Here is a 19,061-nt window from a genome sequence, read left to right on the forward strand (position 1 = left end):
CCACGTGTGAGGCTGATGCCCAAAGAGATTGGGACTGGAGCTACCAAAGTACAGTTGTGAGTTTTCGTATGGGGACTGGGAAGAGGGGTTAAAGTTTCCTTTTCTGAAATGCTTGAGGTCAGAGTACGCTGGAGTATTTGAAAGGCCATACTGAGCTGCTTTGTGGATGGGACCCAAGTGACCGTGAAATTCTTCTCTATTTCCTGTATACCTCACACACACACACAATCTGAAGGTCATTTTATGTGGTGATTTTCGGTTGGGCTTCTTTTGGGCTGCAGGCTGTCACATGAGATCAGATAGGAATTTTCCACATATAGATTCAGGCCAGCTTTCAAAATGTGTCTGGTTTTGGAACATTTCCAATTTCATGTTTGGACTAGAGGCGCTCAGTTTCCATTTAATTTTCCTTTCTCATTAGCTGTCTTAGTTAGGGTTTACTGCTGTGCACAGACTCCATGATCAATGCAAGTTTTATAAAGGACAACATTTCATTGAGGCTGGCTTACAGGTTTAGAGGTTCAGTCCAATATCATCAAGGCAGGAGCATGGCAGCATCCAGGCAGGCATGGTGCAGGAGGAGCTGAGAGTTCTATATCTTCACCCAAAGGAAGCCAGGGACGGACTGAGCATCTTCAGGCAGCTAGGAGGAGGGTCTCCAAGCCCACCCCCACAGTGACGCACTTCTTCCAACAAGACCACAACTTCTAATAGTGCCACTCCCTGGGCCAAGCATATGCAAACCATCGCACTAGGTTTTTTGAAAATAATCAACAGATGTCAAGCACTTGTCCTACCGCTATATGACATTAGAAGGAAGCTATCTCTTCACGTAGCTACCTGCCTCGATATCCTAAGTTTCCCATGATTCCAAAGTGCTAACCATGACTGACTAGTAGACATCAGCAGAGTCCAGTAGAAAGGCTGGACACAGGCTTTGTTCATGATGTTGACTTCTGTCTTTTTATGGTGGATGGGTGCTGGCACCTGCGAATCATCACGGGAACCCGTGTTTCCCACAAATAACCACATGTTTTTAAGCCTATGAATATTGGTCCTACAAAAAAAAATATTTTCCTTGACTCTGGAAACACTTCTCCCTTCCTGCTGTACTTAGCCCAGTCATGCCTGGGTGGCTTCATGTTCTCTTTCAGTCTGTGGTTTGTACAGGGATGAGCCACAGGCTGGTTCTTTCCACTCCAGATTGCCTGCTTGCGGGTAGCCATGGGGGAGGAGCAGGGGAAAGCCTTTTGGCTGTTTTTTTTTCTTTTTGCAGCTTCCATGGCATTCATCTGCATTTGCTCCCCACCTGCAGTCCCCTGGACAAGAAAGGGCTAACATATCAAGGGCTTGTGAGCCATTTTAATGAATTTGGTCTGCATCCTATAACAAGGAAAAGTCTCTGAAGCCGTTTATTGGCTTAGTGTTTGAAGAAGAGGAAAGACGAAGTTGGAATTTCAGTGTCAGCCCTATACTGTATATCACTGTAGAACATTCCAGACACCTGCTCCCAAGCCCATATGATGGCGTCTCCAGTCCCCGTGTTTTTGTACAGCTTGAGCACTTGAAATGTGGCCACTTAGATGTGTACTATTGAGATAAATGCCATGTTTCAGAAATGTAATATCAAAGAAGGCATAAAACGTAGATTTCATTTTGAAATGACTGCATCGTGTATAGCTATTAATTGTGTCATAATGATGTTACAGTCAAACTATATAGGATTAAATTTGATTTCATCTCTTTGTGTATGTTTTTATTTTTTTCCATGAGTCTGGAAAGGCAACTTGTATGTATTTCCACTCAGCAGTGCTCTTGGCTTGCCCAGTGTCACAGTGACAGGGCTGTAATCACTTTATGATCCCGCCATCTGAGAAATAAGAGGAAATGAGTTGGGGCGTCCGCAGAGACTGCCCCTCAGAAGTTGGTTGGTGGTTCCCACTAAGAGTTCTTTGAAGCCTTTAAATCACAATGTTCAAACTGGGTGTGGTGGTTCTCTCTGTAATCCTTACACTTGTAAATCTGAGTCTTGGCTGTACAAGGAGATGTTGCCTCAAAAGCACAAATGAAGGGGAAGGGAGAGACAGAGAGAGAGAGAGAGAGAGAGAGGGAGAGAGAGAGAGAGAGAGAAGAGGAGAGGAGAGACTGGGCAAGAGCTTAGAGCACTTGTTGCTCTTTTAAAACATGCAGGTTCGATTCCCAGCACCCACGTGGTGGCTCAGAACTCTAGTTCTTGGGGTTTGAATACCCACTTGTGGATTGCATGGGCAGCAGGCACACATGTGGTACACATACATACATACATATGGGCAAAAAACACATGGTATAAAATAGGTGAATATAAATCAGTATCTTTAAAGGAAAAAAAACAATCTTACTAGACTATTTTAATGCGTGGAGATGATGTAAGAGCAGTGTCCTCCTCTTTGAAATACCTGACTCTGAACACTCAGATGCCCTCCACACAGACCCACTTCATAACAGAACAGGAGTGCAGCTCAAGGCCCAAGGTCTTAGTGCTGTAAACTGCCAGGGCAGAGGTGATGATGTCATCGCTTGAAATCCTACTTATTCTTAACAAAGCATCAGCCTAAGTGTTTCTGTTCCTTTTACCCACTTAGTGACGCTTCTGGAAAGAAGCCTGGGAATAGACCTTGGGGAACTGCAACATGTAAGGGGAACAAAGAGACACTATGAAGTGGCCAGAGGAAGGGCAAGAACTAGCATGTGCTGAGAGACAAGCTGAGTTAATTGCTAAACAGAGAAAATGATGAGACCACGAGTATGGTCAAAAGTGAGAGCGGCTGAGGTGTAATTTTTAACAAGGCCACTGTGTACCTCTGTGAAAACTGACCACATGCCGAAAGCAGATCTTCCGTGCACTTCTTAAAGGGAGATGAGTGTACACTCTTCAAACTGGCCCAGGATGACTCGGATAGATGTAAGTTCTTAGCACGTTTCAGTTGCATGGCTGTGACTAGGAATTATTCCACAGGAGAGGAAACATTGGCATTGCTCACAGTGTCTGGGCCCATAGGCCTGTGAGATCACCATTATCCTCTAAACTAGTCAGAGACATGTATCCCTCAAATCAAATCATTGTTCTCCTACTTCCTTTGGGTACTAGACAGCCACATCTATCTGCCTTTTACTGGCTGAATACCACCTTTTATTAAGTAGAATGGTTGTTTTCCTTCCCTCCTTCCTTCCTTCCTTCCTTCCTTCCTTTTTTTGGAGAAGATAAATTTTGACAAATATAAAGACATTACTGAGAGTAGAGACAGGTCTATATGCTACAAGTATGACACGGCCAAGTGGTGAAGATAAATTGCATTCTGAAAAAAGACCTAGACAAATAGCTTAAGATGAACGGGGGCAAAGGAAACATCTTTGCTTTAGTAATTATTTATTTATTGTTTGTTTGTTTGTTTGGTTGGTTGGTTGGTTGATTGGTTTTTTGCTTTTTTAAAAAAGATTTATTTCTTTATTTTATGTATACGAGTACACTGTAGCTGTCTTCAGACACACCAGATCCCATTACAGATGGTTGTGAGCCACCATGTGGTTGCTAGGAATTGAACTCAGGACCTCTGGAAGAACAGTCCGTGCTCTTAACCACTGAACCATCTCTCCAGCCCCTGGGTTTTGGTTTTTGGGGTTTTTTTGTTTTGTTTTTTGTTTTTTTTGTTTTTGTTTTTGTCTTTGTTTTTGTTTTTAATGAGGGCAACTTAAGCCAAAGAAGACTGAAGCAAAATCATGGGAAGAATAGTTGTCCATCATCAGATTCAGGTGTCTGCATAGGAGGAAGCTAAGTGTTGTGTTAGACACAGCTGTGCTGTTCATTACTTGGGAGACTAAGGCAAGAGGGTTACAAGTCAGAGGCCATACTTGGCCACACCATGAGATTCTGTGTCCAAAGAGGGAGTAGGGTGAGTTTTGGAAATGGCAAAGAATTTTTTTTCCAAGAAAGGGTTCAATAGGTAGGTTCTATTGCCCAGAGACAAAACCAGTGGAACAGCTTGTGGGTATATGGAGAAGGATTTCTCCTACTTAGGGGGAAAATCCTGTGGTGAAAGCAGCTTACACAGGGAGGAAGCAGAACTAGGTCCCTGAGTGTTGGAAAAGAGAACTATTACCGAGTCGTATTTCTCCTGTTAATGCAGTTCTTTGTCCTGCATTTACTCCTCTCCCAGTGCTAAGATGGGTGCCCCCTGGGGCTCAGGAAGGTCAGAAGCTGGCAGCCAGTGCTCTGGGAGTGGCATCCCAACTTTGTTTGCCATTGTGTATTGTAATTCCAGGGAGAAGGGATTCGGAGTGGCTTCATGTTGACCACACAAGGATTTGGCACCTGCACCGGGGTACTTACCCATGTGGCTGTGTGGTCTGGCAGCCTACAAGGCATGGAAGAATGGCTGCTAATAGAAAAGGGAGAGGAATGCACAAGGCCAAATGGAATGATTGTGGCCCTGTGTACAGTGGCTAGAGAGCTGGGCAGTTGTTTTGGCTGGGAGTGCTGGCAGGGATCCACTTTGGTTCTTGACTTTAACTGGCACCGAGAAAATGGCAGAGTGGGTGGAGATGACCATTAGGGGCCTTTAAATGGAGTTTGACATTGCCTACAAGATATTTCATTAGTGTTTTAGGGTCCCCCTGCCACTCCCCACATTGTAGCTATCCTGGTATTTTTAATATATAGATCTGAGAGTTGGGTTTTTTTGTTTTTTGTTTTTTGTTTTTTTTTTGGTGTGTGTTTTGCTAAAACATATTTCTTTGCTTTTATTCCTCCTTTAACTCTGTGTTTATATATTAAATGACATTGATTGACTCATTGCTTGGAAAGAGAAGGAAAATAATACTCAACAATTTTTGCTAAATTATAATATTTTTGTATTTTTTAAATTAGAATATTAAGGTCTGTTGTGTTGCAGTAATTTCGATGCCAGAGGCTCTTTTCAACAGGACTTGTTTAGAGCCAATGCTCTCAGCAACACTCTGTTTCCTGGATTACTTATTGGGCTCTTACTATTATTATTTTGGTGACCTTTGCCTTAATTAGTCATTCACAATGATTTTGCTTAGTACCATGAAAGTGGTCTTCTTTTTGCCATCTCTCATTGCACAGAGAAGAATTATGCAAAGGCCTGGGGGACATGGCTTATAGGTAGAGTGCTTGCCTTGCAAGCATGAGGCCAGAGTTCCATCCCCAGATCGCATTGTAGAAAAAGCTAAGTGAGGAGCATAATTATAACCCCAGTGTTGGGGAGGCAGAGACAGGCAACTGGTCAACCTATCTTACTTGGAGCATTCTAGGCTAATGGGAAACCCCTCTCAAGGGGAAAAAAGTAAAAAGAGGAAAGCATGTGATGATTGACACCCAAAGTTGTCCTTTGGCCACCACAAACATGAATGTTCATTATTGCACACTGGAGCATGGGTACGCGCATGTGCATACGTACACACACACACACACACACACACACACACACACAATACATCTCTACTCACTACTAGTAATAGGACTAAACAGTTAATGTGCTTTGTTTTGTTTTGTTTTGTTTTTTTCTTCTAATAATGGTGAGTTTATTTTATGTGTGGACTCTAACCTCTCAAGACTAAAACACAGATGTTTTAGAAGCAATCTGCTGAGTCAGAGAGGCAGCTCTTAGGCAGACAGGGGGAGCTGAACTCATGACTGTAACCTCATTTTGACCTTTTGCTAAGCAATTGAACTTTCCTGCTAAATATATCTATAACATGTGTGTGTGTGTGTGTGTGTGTGTGTGTGTGTGTGTGTGTGTGTGTGTACTGTTAACCAACTAAACAGTTCTGTGTTCCCAAAGTTCATAGGTTAGGCCAACTCTATTTAGATAGGTTTTGGAGAGACAGTCTTTCAGAGATGACTAGTATTGATGACATCATAAGTGCAGAGGCCCCTGGGTAGTATTGATGCCCTTATCAAAACAGCAGAGACCAACTCTCTCTTCTTTACTTCCTCATACAAAGAGGTCTTGTGAGGATGCAGGGAGAAAATAGAAAAAGGTCCTCACCAGCACCATGGTACCTTGGTCTTGTTATTTTCCTAAATTAGGAAAAAAATATAATTCCATAGTTTGAGTTGCTCAGGGTATGGTATTTTACTGTAACACATCTGCCAGGGCCCTGTTACATCTCCTGTAGGCAGAGGCACTAGAAACTTGTGGTGCTGCAGAGACTGACATTTCCAGAGTCATGATTCACAAAGCATTTTACCTGGCAACCCAAAGCATTCTGGTCGCCATTTGGTAATGTGCCTGTGGATGGCTTTGTTGGCATGAGACTGAGTAGGATGGACAGAGGCATCCTTGTCTATCCAGAGGGAGCCCCCCCTATAGTAGCACTTGTGGTTTCTGTCTGAGGGACCATTTCTTTCTACTGTTCACAGTTTTAAAGTCATTAGACAAGAGTCATGGGAGCGGGCCGATTTGCCCTCATTTTACTTACCCAACAAGAATGCGAGTGCTATGATAGACCTGCAGTCACAGAGAGGGAAATGTAGAGTGTAGCTTTACATGCTCACTTCGTACGCAGTGATAAATGATCACACCTGACACAGTTCGTATTGGCTGCGACTCTTTGATGGAGGAAAACTCACCATTTCTATGGTCTACATAGGAGAGTGCTGCTGACATTATGGAGGAAAGAAAACACTTGAATGTAAATTTAACTACATAAATTTGCCCTTATGAGCTGTTAGGGTACCATAACAAATGTTATGGCTGAAAAAAATGTCAAACTAGAAAAAAAGTGTCAGAGAAACAAATAGTATGTATTTTCTATTTGTGGCTCTTACGCATTGCACAGATACAATTATGTCTGTCTATATGACATGACAGTAGCAATGAAATGTCTAGGGGAACAAGGTGGGGCACAAGGGCACTTTAGGGGATATGGGGAGGGGAGGGGAGGTTATGGAGGAGAATCTATTCATTGTACTGTAGATGCATCAGAGTGCCATGTACGATTGATGGACACACTCAGAGATGTAAAAATATTAAAAATAAAAGAGATCAAGGCTTGGAGGTGATATCCTATTGAAAAACATTAAAGCTTAGAGACAGAAAATGAGACTTGTTAGGTCTCGTTGCATGGTTTTCAGGTGAAAGGAGATTTTTGAAAATGTATTGTTTCATTTACACCAAAGGCTTCAGGGTGTGCTCAGTTCTACGCCTTGAGACTTTATATTTTTACATTTAAACCAGACAAACCTGACCATTGTGACTGAAGACCACTGAGGGTAGGGCTTTGTGTCAGGTGATTCCTTTCCTGGATTACAAGAGGGTACAAACATACTCTCTTCCATCAAACTGAGAAAGAAATCTAGAAAATGGAGACAGTGGGATGTAGCTTGGAGGGTCTTGATGGCGACATGGAGACTCATGATCCAGATCTTGAGAGGTGAGAACCATGGATGTGTTAGTATGAGTACTTTTTGGTGGGACATATTCAATAAAGCTGTGTGTTTTAAAAGGTGGGGCTGACTGGGGAGAAAATTTATTTTACAGATAGAGGTGGTAAAATGGATGTGAAAGATCACCCATCCTCTGAATTCTGTCAGTGACCCCATGATACAGTACATGAAGTACCGTGATCCAGGGCAATCCTTACTTGAGTGTGTCCTTATTTCATAACTGGGACACGTAGATGTTGAGAAATCATATACAGCCTTCATCCTCCTCTGCCCGCCTCTGGTCTTAGGCATACAGGATTCTTGCTAGGAAAGGCTCCCTAAAGGCGTGGTTAGCTCTTTGAGCATCCACTTGGAGCCAGCCTGTGCAGGCAACTGAGGATGAGAGAAGTTTCAAGTGTAGGCAGTCAGATAGACACATGTGGCTTTGCTCATTTCCGCTACTATTAGATTATTGGCACATTCTTAAGTAAGTTCTTTCCATCCAAAACAATGTGATATCTTTAACCTTGTTCCTCTAAAAGAGGATTTTTGATATTAACAGGCCCTCGAAACCAAGTCAACCCAGTGCAGAAACAAAAGAGAAAAAGCTGTATGAACTGAACACAGCTCTTTCCTCTCCCTAACTTCCTATTCTAAAATTTATTATATAACCAAACGTGGGATCCCCAGGAAGAGATTCTTCATTAATATGACACAAAATTGTTAAAGGACAAAGACAGAGTGTCAATCTAACTGTCTTTTTGGGTTGGCCTTAGTTTGCTTTCTGCCACGGTAATAAACAGCATGACCAAAAGAAGCATGGTTAGCAAAGGGTTTGTTTCAGTTTTCAGGTTACGGTCCATCACTGAGGGAAACTAAGGCAGAAGGAACGTAAGCCAAGAATCTAGACACAGGAACTGAAGCAGATCTGGGCCACAGAGAAGGACTGGCTACTCGATGGCTTGCTCCAGGTTCAGGTTCAGCCTCCTTTCTTTTCCAGTCCTGCCCTCCTGCCTAGGATGGTACAGTCCCAGGGTCCCCCTGTATCATTAACAGTGAAGACAGTGCCCACAGGCCTGGGTGACAGAGGCACACCTTTAATGAAAGGCTCTTCTCCTGAAGTTCCTAGGTTTGTTTCAAATGGACAACAGGAGCTAACTACAGCAGTAATGTATTCTATATACTGTTGATTTACTCTGATCACCTTTGGTCTGGCTTTGTGTCCTCAAAATTAACCCACAGATCATACACATCATAGTTCTGATATTTAAAGGGTCTAAGAATTCATATGAGGTAAAGCAGTTTTTTGAATAGATGGATCATAATTTCTGTATGCGAGTATGGGTATATACATACATGCATGCATACACACACACACACACACACACACACACACACATACACACTAGTGGTCTATTTGGAATTTAGGGCTAAAAGAGATGAAGTCAGTCCTAAATAACTGTAACGTGAAAATTGTGGCAAGAGTGTGTGTCTTAGTGAGCCTTCTGCTGCTGTGCTAAAACACTGACGAAATCCAACTACGGGAAGAAAGGGCATATTTCATATTATTCTTCCAGGTCACATTCCATCACTGAGGGAAGTCAGGGCAGGACCTTCCGTAGGAACTGAAGCAGAAACCATGGAGTATCGTCGCTTGCCGGCTCGTTTCCGCTGGCTGGTACTCACTCAGCTTTCTTGTACAACCCAGCACCTCCTTCCTACCTGGGGTTGCATCACCCACCTCAGTCAACCTTCAAGACTGTTCCCCACAGACCATAGACCCGGTCAGGCCTAGGCAATCCCTCCGGGGAGCCTCCCTCTTCTCCAGTGACTCCCGGTTGTGTCAAGTTAGCACTAAGAACTGACAGAGAAAGCTGACGTATGAACGTGGCAATGTGTGTACACATCTGGTTTTGTTGACACATCTGTGTCGTGCCGTACACGCTTGGCACCCCCTGTTTGCTTTTACCACGAGCACTTTGGAAAGGCAAGGACGTGTCAGCCAAACCGGGCTCCTTCTCATCTTCTCGCACCGAGTGTGAATGTGCTGATGGAACGACATATTAATATGCGGCGTCAGATGCAGAACTGGGCCAAATGGTTGGGAAACACATTCTTGCCTTGCAGTGTTTAGCCTTCTGCCTCTTGTAGAAGGCATCCTTGTGAGAGCGAGCCCACTCTGCTCCCCTCCCTGACATTGCAGACATGTTTCGTCAGCTGCCTGTGCCTCTCAGCACCTCATTAAGTCGAAAGCAGAGGCCGCTTTTCAGCTTCCACTTCTCTTTCTCAACTGACTGAGATGTTCTGTTTTCTGTAGCCCCTCTCATTAGCAGAATCGATGCAGAAAACAATTTAAGATGCAATTTTTCATCAGGTTTTAGAAACTTTAAAGTGTGTCATTTAAATCTAGAAACAGAAATGTATTCTCTTCCGCACACCCTGTCTTGGCTTAACATACACCCAAGTTTAAGCAGCTGAGAGCTTGCGTCAGTGTGGTCTCCGTGTGCTTGGAAAAGGCACCCGCGTTAGTCGTTAGTGCCCTGGTTTCTTCTGTGACGGGGAGGTTCTATGTCCTGTTGACAACCCTGTGACATGCTGCCCGGGAATGTTTGCAGTGATGTCTGGCATTGTGGAAACCTGTATTGTCCTAGGGTCTTGTTTTCTTCGAGGGCGTTCTTTGTACGGGTCGACCTCAGGGACCACGTCAGTTCTGCAACTCAGAGTGGATGCAGTTGCTAAACAAAATGTCCTGAAGGTAGCATCGGGGGTTACACAAGGCTTCTGGTGAACAGACTTAATAATTCCTAACATTAAAAAATAAATAGGAGCACGCTTTAAGATATTACTGCTGCGAATAAAAACTGGCTACCGATATCATCTTTGTGTTTTGGTTTTTGAGACAGGGTTTCTCTATATAGATCTGGCTATGATGGAACTCACCCTGTAGACCAGGCTAGCCTCAAAAGCAGGTATCCACCTGCCCCTGCCTCCTGAGTGCTGGGATTAAAGCCGTGCATCACCACCAGTTAACTATGGATACCATCTTTTAATATGGAACCCAAGACGAGGTTTCTATATGAGCATTTTTCTGGCTTTTGGTATTTGGAATTTTTTCAATTCTCTTTTTAAAAAAAAAAAATAGTCAGAACCCCTGAGAGAGATTACACTTTGCTTTGGTCTGGCACCAAGCGGCTAGAGAGATGTCGCTGTGGAGGCGAAATGTGGTTGTCAAATGCCCTCCACCACAAGGGGACAGGCGACAGGCGCACAACCTCTCAAAAGCCTTAAAGTCAGTGACAGTGAGTGGCACATCGTAGGGTGGCTGGGCCATGCCGAATCATGTTTCCTGCCCTCCAGGAAAGTGTGTGTACAGCAGGAACGTGGCACGAGTGGCCACCAGCTCCTCCAGGCACACCGTGATGATGCCTGTGGAGCGTTCGCCTTGTGTCACACTGGGCAGGGCAGGAGGACATTTGCAGGAATTGCTGCTGAGCGAGTGCTTCGGACACCGTGAGTGCTTTTACACAGTGACTGCTCGGTCACTGAAGAACGTCAGTAGGATTCAGGCAGAGCCGATATTTCAAGTAGCTGGCACAGGCCTTGCTTTAAGCACCTGCAAATTTTTGTTTTAATCATTTGATTTTGTGAGTGGATTTTTGTCTGCACGTAGGTGTGCACCCCATGTGCATGCAGTGAATTCAGGTCAGAGGGGGACGGTGGATCCCCCAGAACTGGAGCCAGAGGTGGTTTCCAGCTGCCACGCTGACACTGAGAACTGAACTGGGGTCTCCTGTAAGATGCAAGTGCTCTTAACTGCTGAGATCTCTGTACCCACACCCATCAAGTCCTCTACTTGTCAGGAAAGCCACCACACACACCAAATAATGTAGAAACGAAAGGACTGAGAGGAAAGATTTTTCATGTCTGTTGCACTAGCATTCTGGTACATCATTAGTGACAGCTGTCCCATGAAGGGCATATTTTGCATGTAAAGTACATGCAGATTACATGTAATGTGTAATGTATGTGGCAATTGAGGACTGACGTCCAAAGTTATACTTTAACTTCTACAAGTGTGCCATGACTTGCATATACCAGCATCCACATACAGGACTCCACCTGTACACATTAATACATGCATACATACTTAAACACGCACATATACACACGAAACCCATGGCAACTCTGCTGCCTTCATTAAACTTTACTGTGCCACAAGAAAACATTAAATGTTGTCTGGTTTCCTGTGATTAAATTTGATGAAGAGTTAGGGACGTCTTGTTACAAAGGCATTTATGTATTGTAATCCATTTAATTTTGTTTTGTTTTGCTTTTTTGAGATAAGTCTTTCTATGTATTTCTGGTTGTCCTGAAACTTGTCCTGAAACTGTGTAAACCAGGCTAGCCTCAAACTCCTGCCTCTGCCCCTCAAGATGTGAGCCACCACACCCAGATAATTCAATTTTTATTCCTGACTGAGACGGTGTGTGATCTCATCCATCAACAAGAAATGCATCTCTGTCTCTATAGATGTCTACCAGAGTTACTTAAACAAGCATTCAGGTGTGTGTGTGTGTGTGTGTGTGTGTGTGTGTGTGTGTGTGTGTGTGTGTGTGTAATTTTAAAAACTATAGGTGTTTCATTGTGTGCCTTTCTGGCATTGCTTTCTTGGAGTTTGTTTCTGTGTAGTCATCACATTATCTAGCTGGTCATTCATTACTTCAAAATTAAATTTACTACTTTAATTTAAAAAGAATTATCTTTTTCCCCTCTAAACAAGCTTCCTGCTGCTTAGAATGGCAAAATTTTTTTTCACTTTGGTGATTCCAAATTAATAATTCTTCGTCTCTTGAGGAAAAGGCAGATTGAAGTTGCTGCATGCATGTTACAGATCAGTGAAATTGCAAGCCGCATGGGCTTTATGCAGATCTCCACGTCTTTCTGCACATGAACATGGCTGTCAGAGAATGGAGGAAGCTAGAGAAGAAGCCCCGGGAGTCATGTGTGTGTCGTAGATCTTTGTGGATGGAATTGAAAATTGTCTGGCTGATCACCATTCGATGCTCTGGTAATCTCAAGGAAGAGCCACGTAGTCACAGGTTTAGTGTGTCAGTTTGGAATCTTTTCTGCACAGACACTGGGGGCTGAGTGATTTACTGGTCTGCTGCACCAGGTATTTATCCTAGGTATCTGATGATGGTGGGGCAGCAATGGAAGCAAGACGGCCCTTTCCTACTGGTCCATTTCTAAACACAATTCGCTGGTTGTAATGGAAAGGAAGGAAATGTGGTGTGACTGTCTATGATAGGGTTTTACAGAAAACTGACGTCTAAGAAGCTTCTCCGTGGGCCAACATTTCAAAATGCCAGCTGGGTTCCCTTTAGAAAGATGCAGTAATTCACACTTTACTGCACATAAAGTCATATCCCCCCAGGGCGAACTCCCGAGCCATCGAGTTTATGACTCACAAGTGCTGTTCCTTTGTGGTCTAATAAACAAGAAAAGGTGGGAGAATTATATTTCTGTACACTGAGCTACCCGCCTTTCACTATAGAGAATAATGCTATGGGGCTGTTAAATTTTTAGTGGCATTTTCAAGGGGAGCATTGCCTGTGCCTTAAATGCATGTACTAAGTAGTCAAGGATACTTTAAGCACAAAATCAAATGGGCGACAATAGCTGTGCCTCTGCAGTAAAATGCTGGCCATGTTTGAAGAGTCATTTCCGACTTACAGATGAAAACTTATTACGTTTTTATGGTCTGTTGTTTGTGCACGCGTGTGAATGCGTCTGGATGCACAGGTGCCACCATGTGGATGCCAAAGATTGGACTCAGGACAGCAGGTGCCTTCATCAGCTGAGCCATCTCACCGGTCCTGACTTCTGTACGTGTGTGTGTGTGTGTGTGTGTGTGTGTGTGTGTGTGTGTGTGTGTGTGTTCCTCCCACCAAACCTCCACCATTTGTTTAGACACATGAGTACTCTGATTGATAACCTTATTTTTTATTATTTGAGTATATAGTTCCTTTTTTTTTTCTTTCAAAGAGAAGTCACACATTTACCAGAAAACATAAAGGAAGAGAGAGAGATACTATAGATTTCTTCCATCATCAAGACACCATACCGGAGTGGCCCTGCTGTGACAAGTCATGAAGCCACTCTGGCATACAGTCCAATTGTTGCTGACAGTCTATAGTTAGTCTTAGGATTTGCTCTTGGTGTTGTAGCTTCTTTGGGTCTGGACATATGGAAATGGTAGTAATTAGTTTCATGGTCCAATTATTAGGTCTCTGTGCTGTGTTTACCTCTCCTAAAACCTGAAGAACCCCTCTCTGCTGCTGCTGCTGCTGCTGCTTCTTCTTCTTCTTTTGTCTGTATGTATACTCACCGTGTGTGTGTGTGTGTGTGTGTGTGTGTGTGTGTGTGTGTGTGTGTGTGTGTGTGTCTGGTACCCACAGAGGTCCCAAGAAGCTGCTGGATCCCATGAAACTGGAGTTCAGGGTGGTTGCTAGCCACCATGAGGGCGCTGTATTCACAACCAGTTCCTCTGCAAAAGCAACAGCTGCTCATCGCTCCAGGCCTATTGTCTTGTTTCATGAGACAGGGTCTCTCAGGCAAGCCCAACTGGTCAGAGAGTCCCAGATATCTGGCTTCTCTATCTCCACAACTCTGTAATTACAAATGTGCCCTCAATACACACAGGTGCCAAGGATTCAACTCGGGTCCTTATGGGAGTCTTGTGAGTGCTTTGCCCAAACACTGATCCTTTTGCTGCCCCTATAGAGAATTGTCTTTATAGACTGTCATGTGATGGAAGTCATAACAGTATGAAACCTTTATAGACTGTCTTCTGTCACTCAATGCTACAAGCTTAAGTTCCCTCTGTGTAGTTTCATAGCTACAGGGATTATTTTTTGGAGGGAGAATACTAAATATTTCCATGTTCAGAATGTAGTTTTTAAACTATCCGTCTTCGTCATCTGTCCCATCTGTCCTTCCTTCCTTCCTTCCTTCCTTCCTTCCTTCCTTCCTTCCTTCCTCCCTCCCTCCCTTTCTTCCTTCCTTCCTTCCTTCCTTCCTTCTTTTGCACACAGAGGTGAGGTGACCAAGACATAAGTAATATTGTTTTATAGCATTTTGAGAAGATACCCCTCATAACTGCAATGAACAAGATGTCAACACCTTAAAAGAAGACAGGGTCTCTCTGACAATAAACACAGTACTGCATCTCAGGTGGGCACCATCATCTCGCTCAGGTTCTTGGGTTCTCTCAGCATAGTGAGCAGAAACTAGGGATGTGTCTGCTCTTCTGCATTTCCACCTCTAAGCCACTCCTCCCCCCAACTCCAGCAAACCCTTAACCCTGTCTGTGAACTGTAGTGCTTTCAGCCTAGACCAGCCTTGTTGTCTATGGTTGGAACTGTCCCTGAGCCCCACTATCCTGTGGTACACACCTTCAATCTTTGAAGTCTTTTGCTTCTGGCTTCCTGTCATCCATTACAACCCTTTTGTAAGCTGTAAGCTGTCTGGAGGAGTCTGTGATACTGCCAGTACTCCTGTTTCTAAAACCTGTGACGTGAATCCTTCAGTGACATTGGCTTCCTTTTTTGTTTGGTTGGTTTTTGTCTTTTTGTTGTCGTTGTCATTTTTGTTTTGTTTTGTTTGTTTTAATTATCTACTCCATCTGACGGCCATATTTATATTCCTTGCAATTACCAATAATTAGGACTTTCTCTGATTCCTAATTTTAATTCCTAAACTCTCCCAAGCACTGGTCCTTCCTGGCTCTCTTTCTCTAATATGTCTTCACCAAACCCTTTAACCCATTCCAGAGGTGGAAATCTGTTGTCTTACCACTTTTTGACTGTATCCAATTCCCTTCACAATCTCACCTTCACCTCCTGGATTAATCACCTCCAGTTAGAGCCATCTGCTTCCTTAAAGCCTTTAGGAAGCTATTTCTATGGTTATTTATCTGGCAAAATGGCTCACTTTAGAGACATATTTTGTATTACTACTTTTCTTTCAAGTCTCTACCCATTATTATTACTACATAGAAGTGGTTTGGTATTTTAGTTGATTGAGTTTGACATTTCATTCCAAGTGATCAGCAAACAGCATGATTCACAGAGAGCAGTCATCACAGAAAAGAGATAAGTAGTTTATTACTGAAGGAGGAGAATTCCTGAGTGCCATCCTTTAAATGGCTCTCTTGAAGACGCTCTTAATAAAATATTTTTATGTAAACTATTTTGAGGACAGAGTCTGATTTTTTTTGTGTGTGGAAACTGGCTGTGTGCCATGCTCTGTGCATAAAGTATCTGTCAGATAGGAGTGGGTTGAATGTAAGTAGAGATGATATCCTTAAGTAATCAATCCCAGGATTCCTTCAGAAGCTGTGGTCTTCACTAGTCATTTATTTTACATAGAAAATGACCGCATGCTTTCAAGAATCTCTGCTTTGCCATGTTGCTACTTTAACTCCCCCTGGACAGCGTCTGAACAGGCAGCTCAACGCAAGGCACCTTTGAGTGGTCTACTGGGTACGGTCACTCAGGTCTTTTCCTTTGCACCAATGTTCGTGCTTGGCCAGAAGCAGAGCAGAAGCTTAGCTCTCAGGGAATAACGGGACCTTCGAATGACAGTGAAGGTTCGACACGTTCGTCTGTGTGTCAGGCTTTGCCAAGAGTAATGACTTCCTCTTTTCCCGTGCTCCCCAGGTCTACCCTGAACTGCAGATCACAAACGTGGTGGAAGCCAACCAGCCAGTGACCATCCAGAACTGGTGCAAGCGGGGCCGCAAGCAGTGCAAGACGCACACCCACATCGTGATTCCTTACCGCTGCCTAGGTGAGCCGGCCAGCCAGCCTAGCTGGTGCTGATGGGAGCATGCCTTAGTCAGGTCATTTTCACGCGTGCACTGCTCCTTCAGTGCGTTGCCACTACCGTACTGTGGGTTCCATATCTGTGGGTTTCCTATCTGCAGATTCATCCAAACCTGGGTGGGAAAAAAAAAGTGGAAGAACAAACTCCAAACAAGCCTGTATCTGTCCCTACGTATCATTTAAATTGTATTAATATTATACATAAGGAGAGGTGATTTATTTGTTCCTTTATTAGTTGTTGTGGTGCTTCAGAATGAACATAGGACTTCATAATGATTAGGCAAGCATTCTACTATTAATGTGTATCCCAAGCTTGGAGGAGGGAAGTTACAGTATGTAAGAACTTGTGTGTAGGTTATAGGGAAATATTCATTTCCTATGAGACCAAATTTTAGTGTCCACAATGCATGAAAGACCCCACCCAGTGAATGCCACGCAAGTGTATTTTACTGTGTTTTGGATGTTGCAGGTACTGCCCATGTTCTTTTAATGCAAGAACAGCATTTCTTAGCTTTCTGCCTCAGAATAGCTCTCCTGGCCCCCAGCCAGTCCTGGGTCTACTGAGTAGAAAGTATCAGCTGGTGAAACCCCAGAGCCTTGCAAAGGAATCTCATTTACATTGTCCAGTTACAAATGGCAGGCCTTGTATATTTCTTCACAGGGTTTCACAGAAAGAATATAATGTGAGGTTTCCCCGCTCTTGCTAATTCCTCAAAAAGCCCTTTCCCGCGGTACCTCTCATTCCTACAGTTGAGGATGAATAGTCAGGAAGTATATTTGCTGGGTTGTTTGGTTTTCTATTCACTCAGATCAAACTGGAGGAAACCATGTGCTCACAGAGGCCCCAAATCTTTTGCTGCCTGCAAATTTCGCTTTCACATTTATCTTAAAACAATAGAGTCCTTTTGTCTAACTACTGGAGACTCTAGGAACTCGTGTAGTATTTGTTTAGCAACGGATTCCATAAGAGCATTCTGGAAGCTGGTGGAATGGTTCTGCACTTAAGAGTACTTGCTGCTCTTCTGAAGAGCCTGAATTCAGTTCCTGGTGCCGAGGTCAGGTGACACACAATTGCCTGTAGCTCCAGGAGATCTGTCACCTTCTTCTAGCCTTCAAGGGCCCTTGTGCTCAAATGCACCTCCCACTCCTATTTTTTATATATTCTTTAAAGAACATGCTGATTTCTGCTCATTTATACATGTGATTTGAGGCATCAACAGAAAACACAAGGGCATTAGAATGAAGATCTCACCCGTGTTTCGCATTCCATGAGGAAACAGTGAAGACGACGTTGAATCAGATCCTTAACCATTGGATGGTGTGCATCTCCTTATACCTCCTTATCCCTTTAATCCCTGATTAGACTTTTTAGCTCTTTGCTGTATGGTTGAGAAGTCAAGATGTAATAAGAGAATATAACATGAAAAATGGGCAGATACTGAATTCAGACCTCGTGCTATAGAGGGTTAGCCAGAAGTCAGATTTTATACTGCAGGCACACAGGAACTATCAGTGCCTTAGTTTTCATTATGATAAACCTCATTATATCAACCAGGGACAGTCTCACTAATTTGCCTTCTCATCCTAGTTCCTGTAGCAAACACCAGTTAGTTTGCCCTAAGCTTTTCCCTCAGCTGTTGGAGCATAATTTCAGGGGTTGAGGTTTATAGAGATGTACATACAGGTCAGGCAGGGGTAAGAGAAAGTGGAGAGGTGCCTCGGAATTGTCCAAGTGATCCTGTGAGAAAATGAGGAGGACTGAATTCCCTGCTGCCTCTGTCTTCAGCAAGGACCAGATTTCACTTTCATCTTCTGAATAGATTCGGAGCTCCTTTGATGTTGAAGTCCATAATTCAAGGAGGCAGGCCACTTGTGACATGTTTAGGAAATCTCCCAGGTCTGGTGCAGCATCTGATATAAATCAGCACACTGACTCTAACTGTTCCTGACTGATAATAGACTAGATGATCATTAGATACTCCCAGCAGGCATTTGGCCTGTTTGAATCTTTTATTGTATTTCCCATCTTATAAGTCCCTGGTCTTTTCCCATTGGACCTGAAATAGACTGTCGATTGACAGGCAGAGAATACCTGTCTCTTGCTTTGCCACTGAGCTTCAGTTAGAATTAAGCGTTGTTCATTTCTTAGGCAGTTGCAAATTTTCTAGGTGTCTTAAATATGTTACACAGGGCATAAAAAATATGCTAATGTATATGTGTGATGTATCTTCAGTTTTGAGAAAACAAATTAAAGGACATACATCTCTCATGACATTGTGTGAGTATTGTAAGTTGGAACTCTTTACCTACTGTCTCCTCTCCTTCCCTCCCTCTTCCCCTGACTTCCTGATCCGTCCATCTCGGTGTCACGTCATTCGTGGCATAGTGCATCCACTGGCATTGCTATCCCATGATGTTGATGCTGCTGGTCTTCCTTCAGGAGTATAAACGTCAATTGATAAAGAAGTTGGATTTCTTGATATAAATCACAGAGCCGCAATATGCTCAGATCAGTACTAGAGCCTACAATTTCTTGATTTCTTATTATCTGTATTCTTGGTGATTTTTTTTTAAAAAGAGTTAGTCCTGGCAGTAGTGGCACATGCCTTTAATATTAGGAGAAAGAAACATGTGGATCTCTTGAGCTCAAGGTCAGCCTGATCTACAAAGTGAGTTCCAGGACAGCCAAGGCTACACAGAGAAACCCTGTCTCAATGCCTGCCTGTTCAAAAGTATTAGAACAACTATCC

At 43.4% G+C, this 19,061-nt stretch overlaps 1 protein-coding gene across 9 annotated transcripts in view; it reads left to right on the forward strand.

Annotated features, from left to right (window-relative positions):
* Positions 1–19,061, forward strand: part of App (amyloid beta precursor protein) — a 218,774-nt gene that overhangs the window by 52,505 nt on the left and 147,208 nt on the right. For all 9 annotated transcript variants that reach the window (XM_032900488.1, XM_032900490.1, XM_032900492.1 and 6 more), the window contains exon 3: positions 16,147–16,276. In XM_032900488.1, the coding sequence (XP_032756379.1) occupies positions 16,147–16,276 (130 nt within the window). The remainder of the gene's footprint in view (positions 1–16,146; positions 16,277–19,061) is intronic.

This window comes from Rattus rattus, chromosome 4, assembly GCF_011064425.1.
Source record: "Rattus rattus isolate New Zealand chromosome 4, Rrattus_CSIRO_v1, whole genome shotgun sequence".
NCBI classification, from domain to species: Eukaryota; Metazoa; Chordata; class Mammalia; order Rodentia; family Muridae; genus Rattus; species Rattus rattus.